The following is a 24,054-nucleotide window of genomic DNA, read 5'->3' on the forward strand; positions in this document are numbered from 1 at the left end:
AATCTGTGCACTTTCCATCCAGCAGAGGGCGCCATTTGTGCAGCATATCAACATGGATACACTCCTTGCTCTGAGGTAACCTCTTTACTTCAGTTTGATTAAAACCAGAACAACAAAAAAAAACTTTTAAATAAAATGGCTCATTACATAATACACAAAATAAATGAACAAAGCCTGATTTTTTAAAACCTGACAGAATGTCTGCATCTGTGCTTGAAAAAAAGATGAATATATGAATATAGTACAAAGTATTTTATTACAAATGTTTAAAACACTACAGTACACTTATGGTCGTAATTCTGACAAGAGCTAAAGAAAATGGTAACAAAAATAAATACATCTGTACCAACGGATATGAGATAAGCTGTGTTTTGGGATCTTATTTTGATACATATTTATGCTTTTAGGACATGAGCTAAAACATTTTCATTTCACATATCGACGAAACTTGGTGTTTACGAGAAAAACTCAGAGCCCATTGGCCCTCTTACGTTACATTAGTGTACCCTTCATGGAATGATTGCTATTAAACAGACGGAAAAAATAAAGAGTCCCTAAGGGTTTGGAACATTCGTTTCCGTAACTACCGTATATATTTCCTAAGGCTACATTTAATTCGTTTTTAGTGACAGACGTACATACATATAGTCTATGGCATCTCAACCACACGCCAGTGCCTGAAAGCTGACTGGCTTCCTTGGGCATCATTGACCACAGAAGGAACTGCATGAGAACAATCATAACTGATTACCCCACTAATCATTTCATTTTCAATCGGCCTACCCGGCACAGTAGCGGTCAAAACTCTGCACCTCCAAGGCAGTTTTTACAAAAAGGTGCAGCCACTCTGATAACAAAAACAAGCCATCCAAGATTGTCATCGTAACAGAGCATTTAAAAAAGTCTTCGTTGTCTGATGATTGACCTCATGCAGCATATGGATCCAATCATCTTAGAAAATAGCAGACAAATCAGTTTTAAAAAAAAGACTGAAGTGTAAAAATCACTTCTAAAGACGGAAATGCTGCCTGTTTCATTTACATGTCATCATGTGTCTGATATTTCTGATCCTTTTAGATGATAAAACAAACAAATAACAGCATGTTCTGAAAAAAATATGGGAGGGAGATTCCCTCTGTAGATACAGAAAAGTGCCAGAAGTTATTGCTCCTTCATATTGTGTTTGGTCTGTTCTTGTGTCTTCATTTTGGCAGTGTCCTTTTTGTCCTCCAGTCTCTTAAAGCCTGTGTGTGTATTGCAGACTTCTGCCAGACAAGAAATGTTCAGAGATCTTGTTCTAAGCCAGGGTTCTTTGTCTTGGTTTCACTCTGGGGTAGAGCTGTCAGAAACAGGAGCACATGTCGTCAATGAATGCTTTTACATCAAATACATTCCTCTGTTTTAGTTGCACTCACCCCTAGAAGGTTGCGGGGAATGTAACCCTCGGCATCACCCAGGCGTGCCCACCACCAGTCAATCTCATCTTCGTCTTCTCTGCGGACGATGGTCATGCAATCTCCCTCACGGAAAGAAAGCTCGTCAGAGTTTTCCCCAGCGTAGTCCCACAGAGCGTAGACCAAGCCCTTGTTCATGATGCCCATCTTTTCTTGTACCCCTGAGGAGAGGTGAAAGTTAAAAAAATAAATAACATGATGAAATTTCAAGTATTGGAATTTTTTCAACATGAATGACATAAAAAGAGAAGTAATAATTTCAGAAAACTAAGTTTTACTGACCATAAAGAAACTGGGAGCACTGGGCATAGCCGTCATCCATCTCTTCACATTTATCAGCCGCCGTTTGCTTATCGCTGTAGGTCATAGCAAAGACGGCTGCACCCTTCTCTACCAGAAACTTGCACACTTGCACATTATTGCAGGATGCAGCACAATGAAGGGGTGTCCTATACAAGAAGAGAATAGGAAGAAAAAAAAGATGAAAGAAGAAAGGGATTTTAGAAATACTGCCAGTCTACATCAGCCACAAGCAGGTTTTTACAGATCATGACTGTAAAAAAAATTAATAATTATAACAACTTGTACAAGAACACAACATTTGTGTTTCACAGATGGGAATTAAGTTCAAAACTGTTCTGGTTTACATTATAAAAAGTAAAAGTCGAAGATGTGAACTAACAAGACCATTTCCAACTTTTCCAACAGAATCAGCAAAAAACTTGAAAACTTACCAGCCGTCACTGTCAGCGGCATTAACGTTGACACCAAACTGAACCAGAAAGTTGACAATCTCTGTGTGTCCGGCACAGACGGCGTTATGTAGAGCAGTTATGCCTTCATCATTTGGCTGACTAGGATCCTCTACCTGTGTTTAGGAGGTTACATGCCGTTAAGCAAAAGGTTTTGACATGCCAATACATCAAAAACAAAACAAAAACAACCAAATAAAAAAGTCTTACTTCATAGATGATTCTCTGGACCAGGTCAAACTCTCCTTCCAGTGAAGAGTCCAGCAGCAGAGCCAGCGGGTTGAACTTCACTCTCATGTTGTGTTCAATCCGTTCAGAGCCAGGCTTGCGCAAATTGGTTCTCTTTCCCTAAAGATACAATGGGAATTTTTTCCATTACCCAAGAAATCTTAAAAAACAAAAACAGCATTCAAACTATGGTAGAGGTCCAGTGCAATTCTCAGATGCAAGACTTGCAGAGCCTCTGGGAAGTTTGTCCTGCTGAGGCGACCACTTCGTTGTGCTCAATATGAACTTCTAGCTGGGAAGTAACTTGTTTCCCAATGCTAAGTGGAATGCTAATCCAGTTTATGAGCATAAACTAGGGAATACCTTTTAATTCCTCAAAATCATGATTATATAACCTGATTACGAATACGTGCTGGCCTCTAAAGATGAAATGGAAGTAAATTGGGCATTTTTATAGATTTTACATCAAGGTGAGAAAAGGAGGGGGATGAAAAATGTGTCAGAAATACTGAACTCTCATTGGTTTGTTCTTTCAAAACTTGGCACTTCACTGTGAAAACTGCTTTGTAAGTCTCAATAAAAGCTTAGCAACAAGAAAAAAATGTAAATTTAGTGTTTATTTTCAGCACAGTATCCTCTTAGCCTGAGAATAGGACCCATTTACTCCAAAAACAATAGCAGTCCTCTATGGGGATTACTCAATTATATAACAGTTTACAGGTCAGACCAGGTTGCTGCTACTGACCAGCAGGTCATTAAAAAGTAGAACATGTTTATACTGGAGCTCGTGACTTGCTACTGTTTGACTAACAAGCATGTGACAGGATTTAAAACAAACGTCACATAAAAGGTAAACAGAAGACTGTCCTAAAAGAGCAGACTGCATCCACCTGCATTTTTAAAGCAATTCATGAGGAGAGAAATTAGGGGTGTAACGATACACTAATCTCACGATACGGTACGATACACGATATTGAGGTCACGATAACGATACGATATTATAGCAGTATTTTTTTAACAACCTTGCATGAGGAACATATGACTGGAACAAATGGTATTTTATTTGAAAGATACAAAACAATGCTGTGCATTTTCCCTATGGTTACAGTTTGTAATGCTTTATAACTGTTTAAGTTTTAAAGAGAAAGCCAGGCCAACCATTTTCCACAAACTGAACTAAAAGTAAATGTCAGGTTTGCATTATGCATCTTCAGTTTCATACAAGTACAAATATTTTGCCACAAACTGAATAGTTTCTCTCATGTATGATTTGACTTTTTTCTTTTCCAGAAATTTAACAACTAAAATTAAATAAATAAATAAATAAAAGTAAATAAATACATACCATTTTACATCATAAAAAAGATTGATTCATGCTCACCTTATAAGTGTAAGAGGAGATTTATTTTTGTTAAGAAGGTTATTTTGGTAATTCAGGGTTCATTTTATAAATATATTCTTTATATTCTGATGTAAATCAGGGACTATAATGACACTAGTCAGTTTATCTGTAGTGATTAGTCTGTTTTAGACTGGGCGGAGTGATACAGCACTAGGTGCTGTGTTGATGTTCTAAAATCCTACACTGTTGAGCGGACATTAAAGTACACTCCAACTCGGAAGAAGTTTTCCCGTGTTTATCCTACTCACGACCCGAAAAAGGTTTAATTTAATAAGGTAAGGGTTAACTCTACACCAGACCTAAAAGTTCAGAGCTCAAAACCCCGCTAGAGTCCCGTGATCGGGACCGCAAAAAGGTACTACTTTCTTCTGAGCGGAGTAAGATTTTGGTCCGCGGGTTGAGGCGCAGTCGCCACGCGCGGTCGGATCATGGGGGTCGGATGCGCAACACAATAGATTAATATTAATAACCCAATATCGCGATACACCTTGTCACCTCCACGACACGTTTCGTGGCGTTTTTGTATCGCGAAATTTCGTGGCACGATATATTGTTACACCCCTAAGAGAAAGAAAAAAAAAAACAAAGCTGAGAGCCAGGGTTGTGATTTAGCATGTTAAGATGGTAATTCATACCGGTGGTAGGGTGACCTGTCCAGTGACTTCAGGTGCCTTCATGTTAAAGGTGTCCTCTCCCAAGCTGTCCTGTTCTGCCCCACTAGGGTATGGAGGTGGAGGGTAGGGTGGGAACTCTTCCAAGAAGCCTTCAGGTGGTGGAGGGGGCAGGTTGGGTATCTGATCCTCCAAGCCAGTTGGGGGTGGTGGGGGGAAGAGAGCGTCATCGGGCCTGGGGGCTGGGTGGGATGGTGGAGGAGGAGGGTTGATGTCCTCACTCTCTGGAATACTCTGGGCCGTCGTGGTTGGAACTGGGACACTGGCACCTGCAAAGTGAGATGGGAACGGTCCCTCCTTGACAGCTTGTCCCATCTCTGAGGAGTTTTCTGCACCACTCGGGGGACTCGGACCATACAGCCCCACAGATCCATCCCCTCCCTTTTCTGCAAGGGATGGATCTGCAAATATGGGAGGGGTTGGTGTGGTTACAGTGGTCTCCATAGCTGCAAGTGTGGTTTTCTGATAGAGAAGTTTCTGAATGTTGGGTCCAGAAGGACCCTCTGGTTCAGTGATAGAGCTGCGTTTCTTTAGAGGCCTTGGGGCATTGTAAAGCTTCTTTATCAGGGGTTTCAGGTCACCGTCACTCTGGTTTCTGTAAGGGTTAGAAATGAAGGGAAGCAGCTTGGTGGGGCTGAGGGGCCGTGGGGTGCGCTCAGTTTCTGGCTGAGGGCCCTCAGAAGAACTGGGTCCCACATTGTACGCTCCACTGTTGTCTCCTTCAGTTTCTAGGCCAGGGAAGCGTTGCTCTAGGTATGGGTTTTCTGGATGAAGGCCTCCACTTGAGATCACTGGTTTGCCGTACACTACAAACAGAAATATGATAGAAATGTTATTAATCTTCAGAGATGCCAGACTGTTTTAGTTGTTACATCCCAATTCTTCTCCCTGCTGCCTTTGTTTTTCAACCAATCTAGCTAGTGAGACAGATTTGGAAAAGCTGTTCAACAAACAAGACTGATAAAAACACAAAAGTATCACAGTCTGATAGACTGGAGCCTTAAGTGCTCACTGTGCATTTACTAGAGCCATCTGGCAAGTTAAATAATTTATTTCTGTATGTTACCTATGAGGTGATGAGAGACACACGAACAAAAGAAGGCCTTTTCATAAATTAAATACCACCGTAGTATTGTTAGTGACATAATTCATTATGTATACTCACACTGGACATTTCATTAAGCTGAATGAACATATTTTGACAGAGCCTTTGAAACTAAAATCCATTTAATATTATTGTTTTATTTATTTAGTTTTACATTTCGCCTTGAAAACGCCATTTTCAATTGGCCATTCAATAAATAGTTTGTAATGGTAAAATCTGGACTCAAGTGTCATTTCTTTACGCAGCAACAACTCCCCGGAGACCCTGCCTGCCAGTACAGCTTTCTGCAAAGCCTCACTGTAAAGTAGTGAAAATGTATTACTTATCAATTAAGGTGAACAAGAACAACCGCAGGAGCCATACTGACAAACAGTGGCGTCAATTCAGTGGAAGCTAAGGTATGGCAAGGTTACGAGTCACAGAACTTAACTAGAGTATCAATCAACACGTCCAGCAAATACTCATCACACCAGTCTGCTATGGAGCTTATCTGTGTGGTCAAGAAAATTTGAACTTTTTCAAATGCAGTCTCGCTCACTGCAAAAACTCAAAATCTTCGTCTTATTTCTAGTTAAAATGTCTCATTTTTAGTAAAAAAAATCTCATTACACTTAAAACAAGAGTCATCACCAGAAAAATAACTTGTTATTTGACCATTTTCACCTGTTTCAAGTAAATTTTCACTTGAAATAAGTAGAAAAATCTGCCAGTGGAACAAGATTTATCTTCTCATTACAAGCAAAAAAATCTTGTTCCACTGGCAGATTTTTCCACTTATTTTAAGTGAAAATCTACTTGAAACAGGTGAAAATGGTCAAATAAGTTATTTTTCTGGTGATGACTCGTTTTAAATGTAATTAAAAAATGTTTGACTAAAAATTTGACATTTTAACTAGAAATAAGACAAATATTCTTGTTAAGATTTTCAGTTTTTGCAGTGTATAATAACTAGTGAAATCGATCATGTTGTTCTGATTTGCATTTGTAGTTATTCTATATGTATTAAGTAATAGAATAATAGGTGTGGCGGCTGCCATACCTTGCCATACCCAATTGACGCCCCTGCTAACAAACATTACATTAATAGAGAATACCAGGCATGTACACAGGGCTAACACACCTTTTTTGCCACTGTATGTTAAAAAGCGAGTTCTCACTCTCCACTGTCGCCCATCGCCACGCACATGATCAGTACACTGGACTGAATTGAAGATCTGAAGCAATCTAATGCTATATTTATATATTTTACATTGTATAAAACAGACCTTTACTGAATTAGAATTTAATGATTTGGACCAGCTAGATCTTATGTACCGGTACTTGTTTTCTCTGTCATGATCCTTGCTGGAAAGTGCCGAACAGAACTTAATTGAAAATCTGAATTGACTTTATTTTGAGCTGGTAAAGGCACACTTCATTTGTGTGTTGACACAAGTTAAAACAGCAAAAGATAAATGCAAACAACATTCCAGAGCAAATAGACCATCTCTATGGATTTACATATGCATGGGAAAGAACATAATTATCAACAATACAGTTCAGGAACCAGATTAAAAAGAAATAACCAAGGGTGGTCTTACCACTGACAAATCCATTGCCGCGGCTCTGAGTCCTGTTGAGAGCACTCTGGATACCAGACTGCTTCGTATACATGGAGTAAATGGAGCTGGCTGCCACGGTTTGTGGCTTACTTAGGTTGGCGTCTTTGGAGGATGGGAGCTCCGGGGTAAAGGGTCGGACCGTAGCTGCAGGTGGAGTTTCTTGCTTGGAAGGTAGCGGGAGTGTCTGGCTCTGTGTGGGGGGGAGAGTGCCGTGTCCCTGGGCAGCCTGGGGCTGCTGGTTTTGGGGCTTGGCTTTAGGGAAGGTGCCCGTGTTGAGGCCTGGTTTGCTATATGGCATTACACCAGGGCCTTTTGGTTTACTTGGGACAGGAGGGGGCACCTTGACTGGAGCCTTGGGAGCAGACTAGAAGGTTGAGAAAAGAGGTAAAGTAAATAAACAAAGCTGACGAGTGGTTTCTCTTTGGTGTTGAAGTGAACGGTCCGTGGTCTCACCTGAGCATCCCTGACCAGGTCATCGCTGCTCTGGTTTTTACGGAGGAAAGGAGCAGGAGCCTCTGTTGGCTCAAACATAGAGAACGGACGCACCTTACCGTCTCTCTTCACCGCTGACTCATCTAACAACAGAGCACATGCAGAGGCAGAGATCAGTTTCTGTTCATGCTCAGACAGTTTTTTTGGGGGGGTTATTTCTCAAAAAGCCAGGAAAGCCTGCAATTCATGTGATCATGCTGTATGTAGAAATGTTATACCTTGTTCTTTGTTAGAGCTGGAGTGAGAGGTCATTCGTGGTAGTGTTGAAGATGAACCGTGACTGTTGGTATTTGAATCTGGACCTGAAGAACTCCAGTCTGCTGGTTTCCCAGGTTGAAAGCCTGAGGGATCACCAAAGTAGGATGGAGGGGGGAAGGCAAAGAAGCAGGGAGTTTTCAGATGTTATGTAATCATACAACAGTTTCTCCAGTAAAAAATAAAGATGAAATAAAACAGCAACGCACAAAGCAGATATTAAGTTCAATAATAAGGTTGATATAAATGATACAGAGGATTAAAAAAAAGCCTTTCGCTCATTTAGTTTTTGCTTGATTGGTTAAGACTCGACCAGTGGCCACGGCTACTCACAAGTTTGGTTTCTCAAATAGGTTTTTTTTCAAGTTAAAAACTGAAAAAAATAAAAGGGAATGTGATATTTCCCTCAAAATATCTGTAGACTAAAGTTAAGACGTTCATCTTAATAAACGTTGTCCAGGTATACCAACGAACAGCTATTTTTCCCCAGACATGACACGTATAGCTCTGTCGAAAGACACTTGTAACGTCAGCTCAAGTGAACGTTGTTTGTTGAAGAAAAAAAAAAGAGGATACAGCTCAATAAACACGCTTTAACAAAGCAGTAGTGAAAGAGGCAAACAGAAATCAAATGACTTGGGGAGAAGAAGGGGGGGTTTGGCACATGATCAACATCTTAACACCCCCCCCCCCCTCAACCACAAAACTATTAGGAAGCACACACACACACAAACATAAGTGTGTACCTTTTCTTTTTGCCCGCAGCTCTTTCAGAGGCTTAAGCAACAACATGGCTTCTGAGTAAGGTGCATTTGGTGGAGCAAAAAAACAAAAAACAAAACAGACTTAAAGCTTGATATCTTTTTTTGCCCCAAACATGATGCTGGCTGAGCCCCGGCACTGTCCCCCCTCCTGAGGGCCCGTACAGCATAAACCCCAGGATTCTGCCAGATAATATGCACTACACTTGAAAGAACTAGGGATGGGTGTTTAATAAGAGCAGATTCCTCTGAATCCCCACCCATCCCTCTCTCCATTATTTCCATGTCACACATCAAGCCAACATGCAGAAATAATAGCAAGCAACAACACGACAGACTGGGGAGAAACCCACTTCTTTTACTGCAGGCATGCAGCCCTATTTTCAACCAACATTTTCCTTAATAAAGTGGCAGTGAGGTGAGATGATTAAAAAAATATATATATAATATCCACAAATAACAGAATAAACATTATATCAAACAAGGACAACCACAAATTCCAGAAAAAGCTGATAGCCAAGTTGAAGAGACAACGCTATGGTTTGAGTAGTTTGTTATCTGGTTATAACAAAGGCCATGTTTGGAAATACAGCATATATTTATGACCTCCCAGCACACAGAGTTAAGACTGGACTGAGATGTTGAGACTCATCGATCTAAGGTCACCACACACCATCCAGGAGGAAACTAGCTACCTTCTTTACTCAAAGAGACATTGCATTCAGTAGATGTCCCAGACTTCCCTGCTTGTGCAAAAGGCAGGAGAGCTGTGTCGCACACAAAAAAGAACAACAAATAATAGTTGACACCAGTTGCTGAGGACTCTTACTGATTTCCTCATAGTTGAGACCTCATAATGTAGCCAAAGTACAAACTGCTGCTCATTCATAGTCTGATGGAGATAAGAGACAGCTGGTGTCCATTTCTCGTTTCTCACCTGTCCTGGCCTTGCTCTGTGGCTCGTGGGCTGGTAGGGTGGCAGTGCCATCTGGGTAAGCCGGTTTTACAAGCAACTCGTGTTTTACTGGACCCCGGGGCATGGTGGATGACTGGATATACGGGCCGACTGCTGCCACACGAGATGCACCCGACTGCTGTCCAGCTTGGCCATCAGAGGGCACCTGTAGCACGCCACGGTTGGGAGGGGGACAGAGGCAGAGAATGAGAAACAAAAAATAAATAAAAAAAAAAAAAACTGTATGAGAACATACTCATATTCATTTACTCTGTTTCCAACTTCAGTCCTAAAACATTCACATTTTATAATGCCTTTGACTGGAAAGATTAAACTCAGACTTAGGCCTGAAATAATTTATTCTAAGTAGCATGGAAGTGTTTAAAGATTTGAAAGATAGTCTTCATATTTTTTATAATACTAGAGAATGGACATGTCGGTGAGACACTGAGTTTTCGGAGTATAGTAATCTCATGAGGCAAAAAATTTGGGGCAAGTGCAGATTTGCAACCACTGACAGAGCTTGTAACAGATAAGAAATCCAGCTGTTGAGAATTAGTGCTGTTCAACTCAAAAATAATTTGCAACCAAATATGAATAATCAGAGAACTTATGTTAAATTATCCCGTTCCTAATGTAATATTTATAATCTTATTCCATAAACCTGTTGCAACATGCATGTTGCATATTATCAATTACAGTAATTTAAGAGCAGTTAGATGCTGGTTGCAAATGATGTAAAATCCACACAAAATGTGAACTTAACTATAAAAATCTTTCTGTATATAAAAACATGTTGAAAAAAAAAAAATCATATACAAATGCAGTCAAGTGTTAACAAGTAATTCCTCAAAAACATTTTTTTTTACTATCCCTTAGTCATGTTAACATATGACATGCTTACATTTTGTGAAACTGTCATCTTAAAAGAAAATGAACACATCTTCAAATGTCATGTCACATATTAACTAATGGAAAAGGTAAATGAACTTGCCGTTTAAAAATCATACTTAGGATATGAGAACTAAAACAGTGACACAAATACAGCTGCGATACTAATTTAGTTACCTGAATTTGAGTGTCTTTTGAAGCCCTCTCTTTGCCAGGATAGCCATTCTTGAGAAAACAAAAGCACAAAAGTAGTTCAAAATACTAAATAATCCTTCTTTTACAATATATCATTAGCCGTTTCTCCGTGATTTCCAAACTTGTTTAACTAAGATGGTGTGGGATGTGTGGCCGGTTAGTGTCAGAGCAACACCATTCAGTCAATTTGGTTGTGTGTGTTCACTGGACGACGCTTGCAGTTTGGTTGGAGGAGAGAGCAGCTGTGGTGGAGTGCGTCTTTGTGCTGGTGTGAGAAAAGGATTACTCATTATGATTCCAGGCAGGGTTTCGGTAAATCACCTCTTCACTAGAGCCTTTTCAGGTCTCTAGAACTCACACGACACAAAGCTGCAAACACTCCTCCCTGTGTACCGTTCCGTTTAAAAGATATGGCAATGGGATATAAAAAAAGACAACTTAGGTAGCTTAAAAAGTAAATTTCAAGTTGCTCACTCAGGTATTCTAGTAGTGCTTCAAAGCGATGCAACATACTCATCAAATAATGTATTATTAATGTCCCAACTTGAAAGGCCACTTCAGATCTTGTACATCTTGTGCACAACATCTGCTGAATGAACATCGTATACCAAATAACGACGTTTGGGTTTTTTTTGTATAATTTTAAAAGTCTTACCAAAAAAGTGACATGTTCTGAATTAATATAAATTATTTTTTAAGTTCATGGATTCTTCGATTAATTTCAATTTAAATAAAATCATGGAAAGAAAGTCAATTAGCAAAATCAAAAGAGCACTTTTATGTCTGAAAAGAATTTGATCCAAACAGAAAAAGATTATGGAAGAATTGTTAAATAGAAAGTATAATAATAATAATAATAATAATAATAATAATAATTAAAAAAGGTCAATATGAATCATCTATCTGATCTAATCTTTAAAATTATGTTTTATTTTTGCGTTAAATTCAACAAGCTCAGGCAGTGAAGCAATCAAATTCTCATCTTCAAATTCTTTTCCCTTCAACAACATGTTGATTCTCATTCTTGTGGAGCAGAGGAGGCAGGTCCTAAACCTACTACTTTAGCCTTTTTTACAGCGAAAAAGACTGGATAATTCGGTGAACTGCCTATTAAGTCACATCTTCTCATTTGACATATTTTCTTTCACATGTCAAAATATGTTTAAAGTAAGATAGCATTTTCCTATAGTCATGTGTCTTTAAGGGCGTCTTGTTATTCGACTTTACTTGTTCCTGTTGAGTGTTGGCAAAAAAGATAACATCACCACAGACATTCTTGCCTGCTTCTGATGACAGCCTGCACGCATTACTCTGCTCTACGGGACTTGTTCCTGCCAAATGGGTCTGAAACTTATCCGAGTGAAGAGTGTGTACACTCAAATGCAACTCTTTTGGTCAGAACAATGATCTATTTTCAAAAGCTAAATCAGGAGCAAAATACCCAAGAATGGAAAAACACTGAAAGGCAATAAAACACAACAATTCCACAGAGTGAGTCATAAATCCCACACCAGGATTTGAGTATTTAGGAGGTTATAGAGCGATACAACGAGCCTTAAGATAACGCCACAATAGATAGCTCTCTTCGAAAGCATCACTTAACAGCAGTTAAATACTTATATACCTGAAAAACTGTGAGAGCCACGCATATAATTATAGCTATATATTAATGTTTTGGTAGTGTGATACTTACAGGCAAGTTCTCTTTTTGTTGAAGCGCGGCCTTTTTCTTCCAGAGCCGATCTCGGAGCTCACTGATCCGTTTATCCATTGCTGCCACCTCCAGATTGCGCTTGTTCAGGTTATCCCTTTGTTGTAGCAACTTAGAGTTTTGATCTTGGTTGAGCCTATTCCTCAGCTAATTACCAAGACAGAAAAAAAGAAGCAAGCTTAATATTTGTGGTCATTTAATTAATTATCATCATCATTATCTATAGAGGTCTAATTTGTTTCATTTCGGCACACCTGCAGCTCCTTGTAGAGGCAGTCCAGTTCAGCTACTGAGCTTTGGTTGTCATGGAAATTGTCCATTTTGCCATTTTTAAGCAACTCCAGCTGTCGACTAAGGTCTTCCACCTTGGATGCAGCCATAACTAGCTCTCTCTGCTTCTGCTGGAATAGGTTATTCATTTGCTCTATTTCCTCCACTGGAGAGGGAGAGCCATGATTTATGAAGAAAAGATGAGGGGAAAATAAAATGTATTGGGAGACAAAGAATATTATTAAGACAGTAAGTATAAGGACTTCTACCCACAAAATGTTCTGAGCATGAATTCAAAAAGTCAAAGAGCTCACCTAATTTGCCATTGCTGAGACGTTTCTGCTCCACCTGGCCCTTGAGGGCTCTGACCTTCTTGAGACGAGCCTCCTGATTCTCAACGTTGTCTTTGAGGCGCTGGAGCTTTTCCTGCTCAGACACCTGCTGCTGCTGACGCTGCTCTTGCTGCTTTAAGTAGCGCAGCCGCTGCTCCTGCAGAGTAAGGTAAGGAAAAGAGATTAAAAGTGAGAAATTACGCAAATAAATCCTGGTTAATTTCACTTAATGAGCGATCTATGGCAGAGTATCCTTTTTGTAAATAGCTACCGCTTAATGAGCATCTTTAGGTAAAACATTGCACACTATACTTCGGTAAAATTGTGGCAAAGGACAAGGACTTGGCTTATTTAAAGAAAACGTTAACTTTTAATGTAATTGCCAATAGCCATGACACGAGTTGGGGATTTCGATAATTTAGTTAGTAAGTTACATTATGTCTTCTCCCGTTTTGGATGAAATATGCAGTAAGTGAGTCTATGGGAGATGTTATCTTTGTTTTCATAATTTGTGAAGCAGGCATACATTTCATGTATATAGTTTTAAAATGTAAGAAAAAACAAATAAAATAACCAGGACATGAGATACCGAGTGTGGGACTGTCCCCTTAAAAACAGGTTATAAGATGAGAACAGCAGAGCCCCTGCCTGGAACTTTTCAGATGATCTGCACATAAAGTAATGCCTGCTTGTTTACTTTGCAGAGTATGTGCCTCCTCGTGTGTCACATTTCTTTGGTATGCTATACTGTGGCTATCAGGACAAATTTGTCAGTTAAAGAAATCTCAAACTATGGATATATCATTTTTTTTTTAAAAAGGGAAGGGGGTTGAGAAATAATCCAGATATTAAGATTGAAAACTGCTTTTCTTCTAAATAAATGCATAAATCCGTCTCTCTGTGACCAGTAAATCCAAAGCAATCAAAGAGAAAACTAATCTTAAGTAAAACCAACTATGAAGTGAGATCTAAAAGCAGGAAGTCATCTCAGGCTTCTCGAATTATAAATACTACTCAACTCACCACACCTGTCTAACATAACCTCTATGATCATCTTCAGTATTGCTTTGTTTTGGTACTTGCTTTGTGCCAGCCCCTGATTTTTCCAGTAAAAACAAATAATTCTTTGTACCGTCAACCCCCACCTAACCCTCAGTGGCTTTTCATCTTCACCACACTAGGCCCTACTCTTCCCTTTCATCTTGCTCAGCTTTAATCACCTTAGAAGCAAGAAGTTGTTGTTGAGCTTCTATCTGTTGCTGCTGTCTGGCAGCCATCTCTTGCAGCTCAGACAAAGTCATGTCCATTCGAGGCGTTGCCACCTGGGTGGCAATGAAAGAGGAACAAACAAGAAGAATGAAAAACACAAAAACAAACAAAAAAAACGTATCTGGTGATGGGGCATTCTGTTCAAAGACATTCACCATAACCTTGAAGTCAGAAATGTATAAACCCAGTACATGAGGGGTGATAAATGGAGCATCAAAACCATTTTACCTTCACATTTAGACCTCAAAAGAGGACCAGCCTTGGTCATTTCAAGAATCCATAAAGCATTTTTATAATACAGTCGTGTTCATGCTAGGATGCAGTGATTCATTTATAATTCGCATTTATGTACTGCAGGGTGTTTTGAACTGATTTAACGAAATTAAGTAGTACCCTCTGGCACAATGAAGCCCACTTGTCAAGAAGAAAAAGAAAAAACACACAACACACATAGCAGGTCACGCAGTTTGTCGAAAGTAAATGGGCCGAATTTTACAAAACGTGTATTGGTTATGATGCATAAGTTCAAATATTAAAAATACAAATTTTTTTTTGTAATCTTTGAATTAAATGCCTCTGGTACTTCACAGTTTAGCATATAATGCCTTAATCATTTTTCTAAATGAAAATTAAGAACTCACCCCATTCTCCATTCTTCTGTCTTGGGGACCCCTCACCCCATTTCTTTTTGAATCAGAGCCTCTTGATCCTCCTGAGTTGCCAACAAGATAGAAGACTTCATATATAATATCTGCTATGTGGCTTGAACAAAAACCTTTTTTTGACCAGTTAAGCAACAAACAACAAAAAATAGTTTTTACAAATACCTGTGAAAAATGTTAAGAACTTCCTTATTGGTTTACTTTTCCCATCTGTATCTTAGATGATGGATGAATAAATAAATATATAAATAAACAAATAAATAAATAAATAAATATGGCCAAAAAAAATTGGACAGGTTTTTCCTGGAACTACTATTCTAAGGGTGAGCATGAAAAAAAAACAGAAAAAAACACACATAATATATGCACACACACAACACATACTGACTGGCCACCTCTGGGAAAACAGTTGGAATCAGTGCCGTTTGTGACTTGCAATAATCTCAGGATTTAACTCAATACATAATCGGCTGTGAGTGGGTCCCAAACTGTGTTCGTGTGTGTCCTTTTCTGTATACACAACCTTTATCCAACCGTACACCTAACATTTGTCCCATGACAAAAGCTCTTTAACTTGAATAAATATTTTTTATAAAAACTCTTCACACATAGTATACATACTAAATGGACAGTATTCAACAAGTATTAGTAAACATTAGGGCTGTTCGATTTTGCCCAAAAATAAAATCTCGATTTTTTTCTCTCAAAATCCGATTTTCGATTACGATTATTTTGTGAATTGACAAAAGGCAAAGAAATGATTTCAAATATGCTGTTTTTTTATTGAACATTTGCCCCATTGGGCTTTAAGTGCAAACTTTGCTCTTATTAAACCAAAAATGAATGAATAAAGTGCAAAACTCTGTAAAATAAGTTGAAAAAAAGTTTTAAAAAATATAATAAAATATAAAGTTTTATCTCTGAAAAAAAAATCTGCAAATCAGCACTTGCAAACATACAGTAAGTTATATTTCCAATTAAATAAAACAAGACATTTTCTAATTAAACTAAACTGGGTCTTTGCATGCTAAATAATAATGCAACCCATGAAGGAGGTAGAGGTGTGTAATGTCAGTCATTACATTTGCTATTCACATTTTTTTTCACAAGTTTTTTGCAAGGAACACGGGCCGGTCTACGGCATCTGGCTTGAGGGATGCCCGGTGGCATGTTACAACGCCCCCTCCTACACTAAAGAGCCTCTCCGATGGGGCACTTGTCGCAGGTATTGAGAGGTATTTCCATCAATCATTAATATGGTATCAATCATTAATATGTGTGCAGACCAGGTAAAAAAATAAAAATAAATAAATTAAAAAAAAAGTGAAAAATCGATTTTACGAGTTTCACATTTTTAACATCGTTCTAATTACATAATCGTGATTACGATTTAAAATCGATTAATCGAACAGCCCTAGTAAACATAAAAGTGTTTTTCTCAATAGGTGACATTATGTATGATATTACTAAGCTCCTCATTTCATCTCCTCAATTCAAAAGAAAATATATTCTGACCTCTGCAAAGACATGCCCACAGATCAGGGATAAATGGAGATTTTACAGACTACCGTCAGACCCATCCTTCAACTAAACCATAGTAGACAATGAAATATGGAAACAGTGAACACCAATGAAACAGGAATACAAAGTCACCCATTTTGATTTAAAAAAAATAATAATAATAATTAAAACAGGAAAGATGTAATTCAGAACTAAAACAAGACCCGAGAAGACCTAAGCAAATATGTTGGGGAAAGAAGACGAGTCTTAAGGTAACCGAACGGGAAAACAACCCTCTACAGAGTAATCCATGGGCTAAAGTCAAGCTGAGGGGTAAAGGGGCTTAGTTATGCAACTGTAAGCTGGGGGGAATAGTGCATGCCCAATATACTGTACCTTTGTGTTCCTAAGAAAACTAAAAGTTAATGGGGCAATGACAACATGACTGGGTCCAATTTCCTGAAGAAGAAGGAAAGAAAAAAAAAAAAAGAACCAAAAAGCAAAACTGAGGGATTTGAAGCCAGCTGTTATAAAACCATTTACAGGATAAAGGCAGATTTGTGTGTACCATTTCCAAATCGCTACACTGCAAAAAAGAGAGGGACACTGCTTCAACATCAACCTTCCAAAATGCTTTGAATGAGAACATTCTTGGAAGACTAAAAGCTAAAAGCTGCAGGGCATTTCTGGAGTTTATTATGTTGGTGTCAAATGTCTTTTCTCTGAGAACAGGCAACACTCAAATGTGACTTTTGTGTGGGAGAAGTATCCAAATAAACCCCTTTCATTTTATTGTCTGGTGTATATCAAGTCTCGCTGTTACAGCCAGCCACTTACCAGATTCCCTGCTAGGTGCTCGGTTGTGACGCAGAAAGAAGCGCACTTCTGACCTGTGCTGTCCCCATCTTTGGAGCACATCCAACATCCTTTCACCTTCACCTACAGCTCTCTCTGCAGAGTACATAATAAAATACAAGCTCAGATGTGAGGTCAAAAAACATACACGTAACTTAATAGTTGAAAGGTTCTAATTATATTAAGTCTCCCAAGTTTAAAACGTGACAAAACCAAGGTCAAGTATGAATGTGTTGTTTCAAATGTGAATGCTGCAACCTACACTAAAAAGGCCCGTCTTGAGCAAGAAGCTGAGGTAAATAAGTATACTGTCAATTATTTGTCAATTATTCTGGCTAGCAAAGAGTCAAAGGGCTCATGTTTCCTTCCCCTCACATTTTCTTCAACAGGCTTAAAGCCATTCATCACACAAAATGACTGACATTTCATTGAAGCAGAAGTCGGTGAAACTCATTTATTATGATGGCAGGGCAACAAAAAAATCCAGTGGTACAAAGACTACTAATGCATTTACATCGAATTCTGTTCCAAAACACCCCTGTTGTGTTTTTCTAAGAGGCAAAAGTGCCTGAAAAGCGAATGGCTTATGGTCTATTCAATATCTTTTTAGTCTACTTGTGAAAGTGCTCAATCACAATAATTGGCACTTTCTTCGCTCATTGCGGCGGCATCACCATGGGAACGGCTATGAAGCCTGGCCCCTTGAGTTCAGAAATGGAAAGAATGAGATGAGCATGAAATCTAAACCTGTGCTCTACACTTCACAGCTGAGAGATGTAAGAAAAATGTAGGTGCTTGCGTTTAATCACAAGCATTATCGTGTCTACTTTATTTGAATTGCAGATACAAAGGAGGAGATAAGCCCAGTAGAAATAAAACAAATGATATATGTCCACCTTTTAGCATGACCCCCCCCCCCTCCGAAAAAAAAATAACGAAAAGCTGGAATTGTAAGCAGCACAAACTTCCTGTCCCCAAAGACAAAAAAAAAAATATGACTGGAAATGTTCATGTTTATTTTACACATGGTAGGTTGATAAAAAGATAACACTAGGCAAACAGAAATGTTCACTTACCAGATCCACGCCACATTTCAGATAGATGGCAATCCGTCTCCCCCGGCTCCTTGCACAACTCCACCACATCCCGACACAGCGTCTCCGGGGTAACGGGGACCTCAGTGAAATGCTGGTCATTGTTACTGAGGTACACAGTCAAGAACATCTGTGAACAGCAGGGGGGACAGAAAATGGAAGATGACCAAGCAGTTCAGATAGTGCTAAGTTAAACAGGAAAATAAGACGGAAGATCCTTGTTCCTAGTTGACTGGATTATAGCAGAATAAATGCCAATATTACTTATCCCGCCACGGTTTAAATGTGTGCTTCTTTGAGAGCAATATCCATTTTCCAAGGCTCATTTCTCTAGGTGAACAGAAAAAAAATAATCAGAGAGCAGGTCCTAGATTTCTATTTTACCCAACATCATCCAATTGTGCTCTACTGCTATCACCTCAGAGATCCTTTCATCCTAATACACAGATACTAATACCTTAGTTCTGGAGAGATTGTATTTGTATGTCTGTGTGAATGATAGATTGAAACAAACTCCACTCAATCTAAAAAGACATGACCAATCCCTAGAGACGGAGATAGAACAGGAAAACCTTCATCTGAAGAAGAAACAGCATGTTGTTCAGCTTTATTGCTATAAGTGGATGTAAGCGTACAGCTTAATAAGAGTCAAACTTCAGAGTTCTTCTGGAATTGCACATGGAAAATACAATTCACAACACCGTAAAACACATGACAGACAGTACAAGGAAATGTGTGAAGGAAAAAAAAAACACACACACACACACACACACACACACACACACACACACACACACACACACACACACACACACACACACACACACACACACACACACACACACACACACACACACACACACACACACACACACACACACACACACACACACACACACACACACACACACACACACACACACACACACACACCTACCTGTGTAGTTATTAAAAAAAACATTTGATTAAAAGCCTAGTCTGATCACACAATGGATGTGAAAGCTTAACTAAGGCTGCAGTGACACATTCTGAACTTCCAGGTTGGACTGTCAGGCAGGGCCAAAGGCAGGTAACATTTCAGTTTGGCGAGTAAATCGTAGAGGCTATCCACCATGTTATTGCCGCCCCAGCACCTGTGAGTTGAGTTAAGATGACTCAGGAGGCATTAATGAGTGGTACTAAAGAACATGACGACTCAGTGTTTGGTCAGCCTCACTGGCTTTAACATCAGAAGAGCTGGATGAAGCAAGAGATGAAAAAAATTGGCGGATTCATGCTACCCAACAAGATTTGCGTAGTGACCAGCAGTCTCCCTCTGCCAGTCCTGTTGTGTTTGCTGAACACAAATAACTTCTTGCTGTGGCTCTACAGTTTTACAATGATTCGAGTTCTGTTTCTTGCAAAGCCGCGATCTGTCATTTTAGCAGCCAGTCGCAGATTACAGTTCTGTAAAATGCTTATTTATGACATCCAGGGCTCTGAGGATGGGGAGCTTGCAGACATCCTTTTGTCATCAACAAATCCCACCCACATCCCGCATCACTTCTGTTTACATTAGTCGTAACCTGCGATTTATACTGCAAAGGAGTTACAGTATTGGCAGGGCTTGCTCAACATGCCACCCCATGTCAGTTAATGTAAATGGACAGGCGACACTAAATTTGACTGTTAAACACGGGGTACCCGCCAATGTAAAAAGGGGCAAATGTCTCTTAGAGACACACAGCCAGTCATCAATATATTAAAAACTATTCTGTTTCAACTTCTTTCTGGACTCTTAAGTTGGTATTCAACACAATACTTTATCTAAATGAAATGTATGGAAATTAATGTATGTGGAACACAAAAACGCTGGTAAAAAACTGTGCTCGGCTGGTGGATTCTTTTTTTTCTTCCCCTTTTCTAAAATCTACCAGTCCAGTTGGCTGGTGGGAAAAGGAAAATGACCATTCAGATATCGACACAAGGTAGTAGAAATCATTGCAACCTTCTGGAGATGCAAGACATTAAAATGTGAACGCTTGTAAGATTGAACAGAGGTCCAAGAAAGTGACAGCTATAACAGAAGCACAACATCATCTTGAGGGTGTTTTTAATCCTTACACTGAAGCCATTTCTCCTCAGCACTAAAGTTAATGATCCAGGGGCCAACAGTACCCAGTCTCAGCATCCATCTTAATGAGTTAGTGCTTTGCAGTTGACCTCCATCCACCTTGTGTGTGTGTGGCCCCCATTATATCTGCTTCATTTCACATGTGCTCTGTATGCACACACAATGAAGTGTGGTGTAATATCCTCTTACGGAAAGGCATGTGGGTGATATGATATGTGTGGTATAAAAGGAATAAGTCTTGAAGTGCTGTAAAAGTAACTCAGAGTCACTGAGAAGCTGTTGTATGGGAAAGTATTAGAGGCAGATTGGCCGGCATCTGGGAGAGTGAAAAAGAAATCTGTGAGGAACAGTGAGAGATGTATGGGGGAATGAACAAAGAACTCCCCATGCTGGAAGGTAAAAACGGACATGTATGGAGGATATAAGATGTTAAGATATGTTTCGATTATGGGAAAAGTGCACAGAACGGTTCTTTTTTAAGACCCCACCTATAAGAATTCAAATTCCAATAAAGTCAAAACTTGTATTGAAGCTGGATTTTAAGACACCAATATGTTTGAACCAAGAATAAGAAAGGGTCATAATTAGATCTGCCCATAGCGAAAAGCAATCCCACAAGGTTGGATTTAAAAGATGCTGCTCAGCTCTGTAACTTCAGTTGTTTCTGCAGAACTGCTTGTGTTTTTACTCCTGTGTTATGGAATAAAAACTCTCTGGACTCAAACCCTTGAAGACTCTTGTGCTTTTCTTAACTCAGTTCAACTGGAAGTTTGAATACTTAGAAATGTTGGTGTAAGAAAAAGACTGGTGGTGTGGGACTCCTGACAAGACACCTGATGAACTCAGCCACGAGTCCAGAACTTGGTCGTCAGACCAGACGATCCTCATCAGAAGCCTATTGGACCAATTTTTGTATTCACACAGCTTTAAAACCAACAATTATAGAAATGTACAAATACAAAACCATACACGTCTATTTTTAAGATTAGTAAACGCTCCCTTTCATTTTGTCTAAAAAGATGGGCCTCATCACAGCAATTCTAATATGCAGCAATATTGCAGAGCTTTGCTTAGTCTGAAGAGGTGCACTAAGAGGAGACAAGAGTACCCATTTTGAATCAGCTAGACACACAGAGTTCATTAAATATTCATAGATACAACAGCAAGCAAAATTAAACAGCTCAATAATGGCCTGATAGGTCCACTACAAAATAGAGAGCCCCTCAGACGCGCACTAGAAAGCATTGATCTGGTACAGTGGTACAACCAGGAGGCTCAACAATAGCGTTTGATTGTATAAGACCAAACATTAAAAGCCAGTGAGAAAATAGGGGTTTTTAGTGGAGATTTAAAACCCTTGTGGACATTCTAATGTGGGCTGGTAAGTTGTTCCAAAGCTTTGGAGCATGCTCTCCTTTGGTTTTTAGCCTGCATCTCAGAACAACAAGGAACAACTTACCAGCAGACCTCAGAGCTCTCCTTGGCGAGTTGACCTTTAACAATTCTGTGAGGCAAGGAGGAGCAATGCTACTCAAGACTTTTAAAAACAACCAAAACGTTTTTTTGTAGAGAGAAGAGAGCAGGAATTGACGACAGCAAATTATTGAAATGCTCTTCCTTCTTGTCAGACACAGTGGAGAAATCGCTCCAGGAAGGGGGAAAAAAAAAAAGATAAAAAAAAGACAGTCCGACTCTGCTAGTGTGGCTGACCATTATAGCAATAGATCTGTAATTCCATCATAGCATCAGCCAAGTCACAGCTGTCTCCAAGGATTTGAAACAGATGTGACAGCTGAGAATTACAAAATGACAATTATAGTGAACCCAAAAGAAAACTGCAGCATTCCCTGCAGCTATTCCCAAAGTGGAGCAGCTATGAAGCAAGGTCACTGGGAATACATCATAGAGATTAACTTAATCTGCTACATGAAAACATAGCTTTTTAACAGTTTACATGCTCAGTATTACAACAAAAAGCTTAAATGGCACGCAGATAGTCAACAGCCACTATATCTTAGGTAACACAGGAGTTATTGTTTTCTGCACAAGTTTCACACACTCAGTACCTGGTCCAAGGCATTTAAACCTCAACTCCAAAAAGTAAAATAGTAATAACATGACTAAGCAAAAAGCTACACATACTCTGAGGTCAGGTTTGAAGGAACTGTTTTAAAGCTACTTTAAGACATGCATTTCTTTCCATTAATCTAGTGAATGTCGATGTGCCGGTATCAGTCTGAACAACCTAAACTCCTCTCTTCCCTGCTCCGGATGCTTCTCCTAGTACCTCATAAGTATCATTTTCAATACAGCTCTGTAGTGGTGAGTTTAACTGACTTGTAATCACCAAAGGAACAATTACAGAAAAGTGAGCAATATCGCAACGAAGGGGTGCCATCTATTTAACAGATGATGCCATTAACGTTACATACTTCATGTCTGAAAAAGGCTTTGATCACTGATCCCATCTTCCATGAAACAAAATAAACTGTAATGTATGAGGAAGCATGGTGGCTTAGTGGTTAACACTGTTGCCTCACAGCAAGAACGTTCCTGGTTCAACTCGCGGCCTGGCAGGAGTCTCTGTATGGAGTTTACATGTTCCCCCTGTGCTCACGTGGATTTACTCCAGGTACTCTGGCTTCTGACTACTAGGGGCGCAACTATTAAAATCCCCGTTGTCAACAAAAAAAAAAAAAGAATAGAAAAAAAACAATATGGCAGCCACTGGCAGCAAAGTTTATTAAAAGACGTATTTTTGAATGAAGTGTCCATCTTCGTTTTTCCTTTTTATTTAGCACATCATTTAAAGTTTAGATAGGAGCACTGTACCAACAGGTGTATTTCCATTACCCCTAGATTTGCGCAAAACCAGATATCCAAAAAGAAATCCTGCTTTAATCAAAAAAAACTCACTGAATATCAAATAAACCTTTTTATGCTTCCAGGAGGTGGTTTTTCAGGCGATTTGAAGCGCTTTTTGCAAATTTCCACATCTCTGGTGGCGCTGAACGTGACGTAGCCGGTCAATAAAGTAATCAACATCTAGTCCAGCAGTTTTTGGCCTCATTAATACAAAATAGTTGCAATACTACTTAATCATTATTTATTACATACAGACTTCACCTCTGAATAATCATTCGCTGCATTCATCATCTGGCTGTTTTCCCAACAGTGGTAGCAGCAATTTCAATAATTTATCAGAGGCTAATGAAGTTTTAGTCTATTTTCTTCTATGCTAAGATTTTCTTTTCCGTTGTTTTCAAGAAAATTCTTGCAGGACATGACACACGGAATTACACTTATTCCAATGGAAACACCAAGCCTCTGCAGCAGTTCCTTTAGAGATTCAATTTTATTCTGCGCGAAAGTGTAATAGAAATGCGGCTTATGACCAATTACAGAGAAGAATGCAACGTGTGTGTGTGTGTGTGTGTGTGTGTGTGTGTGTGTGTGTGTGTCTCTCTCTGTCCTACCGATTCCTCA

General features: G+C 39.2%; 1 protein-coding gene across 1 annotated transcript in view; it reads right to left on the minus strand.

Moving 5' to 3' along the window:
* Positions 1–237: 237 nt before the first annotated feature.
* The window catches only part of tp53bp2a (tumor protein p53 binding protein, 2a), a 31,251-nt gene continuing 7,434 nt past the window's right edge, over positions 238–24,054 (minus strand). Inside the window, exons 3-20 of the mRNA XM_061744659.1 lie at positions 18,438–18,585; positions 17,344–17,457; positions 14,986–15,056; positions 14,296–14,397; positions 13,058–13,232; positions 12,728–12,909; positions 12,456–12,620; positions 10,745–10,792; positions 9,659–9,842; positions 7,924–8,046; positions 7,667–7,788; positions 7,193–7,577; positions 4,472–5,313; positions 2,417–2,554; positions 2,189–2,322; positions 1,737–1,903; positions 1,416–1,615; positions 238–1,339 (exon numbers count right to left, since the gene is read on the minus strand). Coding sequence (XP_061600643.1) covers positions 1,298–1,339; positions 1,416–1,615; positions 1,737–1,903; positions 2,189–2,322; positions 2,417–2,554; positions 4,472–5,313; positions 7,193–7,577; positions 7,667–7,788; positions 7,924–8,046; positions 9,659–9,842; positions 10,745–10,792; positions 12,456–12,620; positions 12,728–12,909; positions 13,058–13,232; positions 14,296–14,397; positions 14,986–15,056; positions 17,344–17,457; positions 18,438–18,585 — 3,342 coding nt within the window. The 3' untranslated portion in view covers positions 238–1,297. The remainder of the gene's footprint in view (positions 1,340–1,415; positions 1,616–1,736; positions 1,904–2,188; positions 2,323–2,416; positions 2,555–4,471; positions 5,314–7,192; positions 7,578–7,666; positions 7,789–7,923; positions 8,047–9,658; positions 9,843–10,744; positions 10,793–12,455; positions 12,621–12,727; positions 12,910–13,057; positions 13,233–14,295; positions 14,398–14,985; positions 15,057–17,343; positions 17,458–18,437; positions 18,586–24,054) is intronic.

This window comes from Cololabis saira, chromosome 17, assembly GCF_033807715.1.
Source record: "Cololabis saira isolate AMF1-May2022 chromosome 17, fColSai1.1, whole genome shotgun sequence".
Classification (NCBI taxonomy): Eukaryota; Metazoa; Chordata; class Actinopteri; order Beloniformes; family Belonidae; genus Cololabis; species Cololabis saira.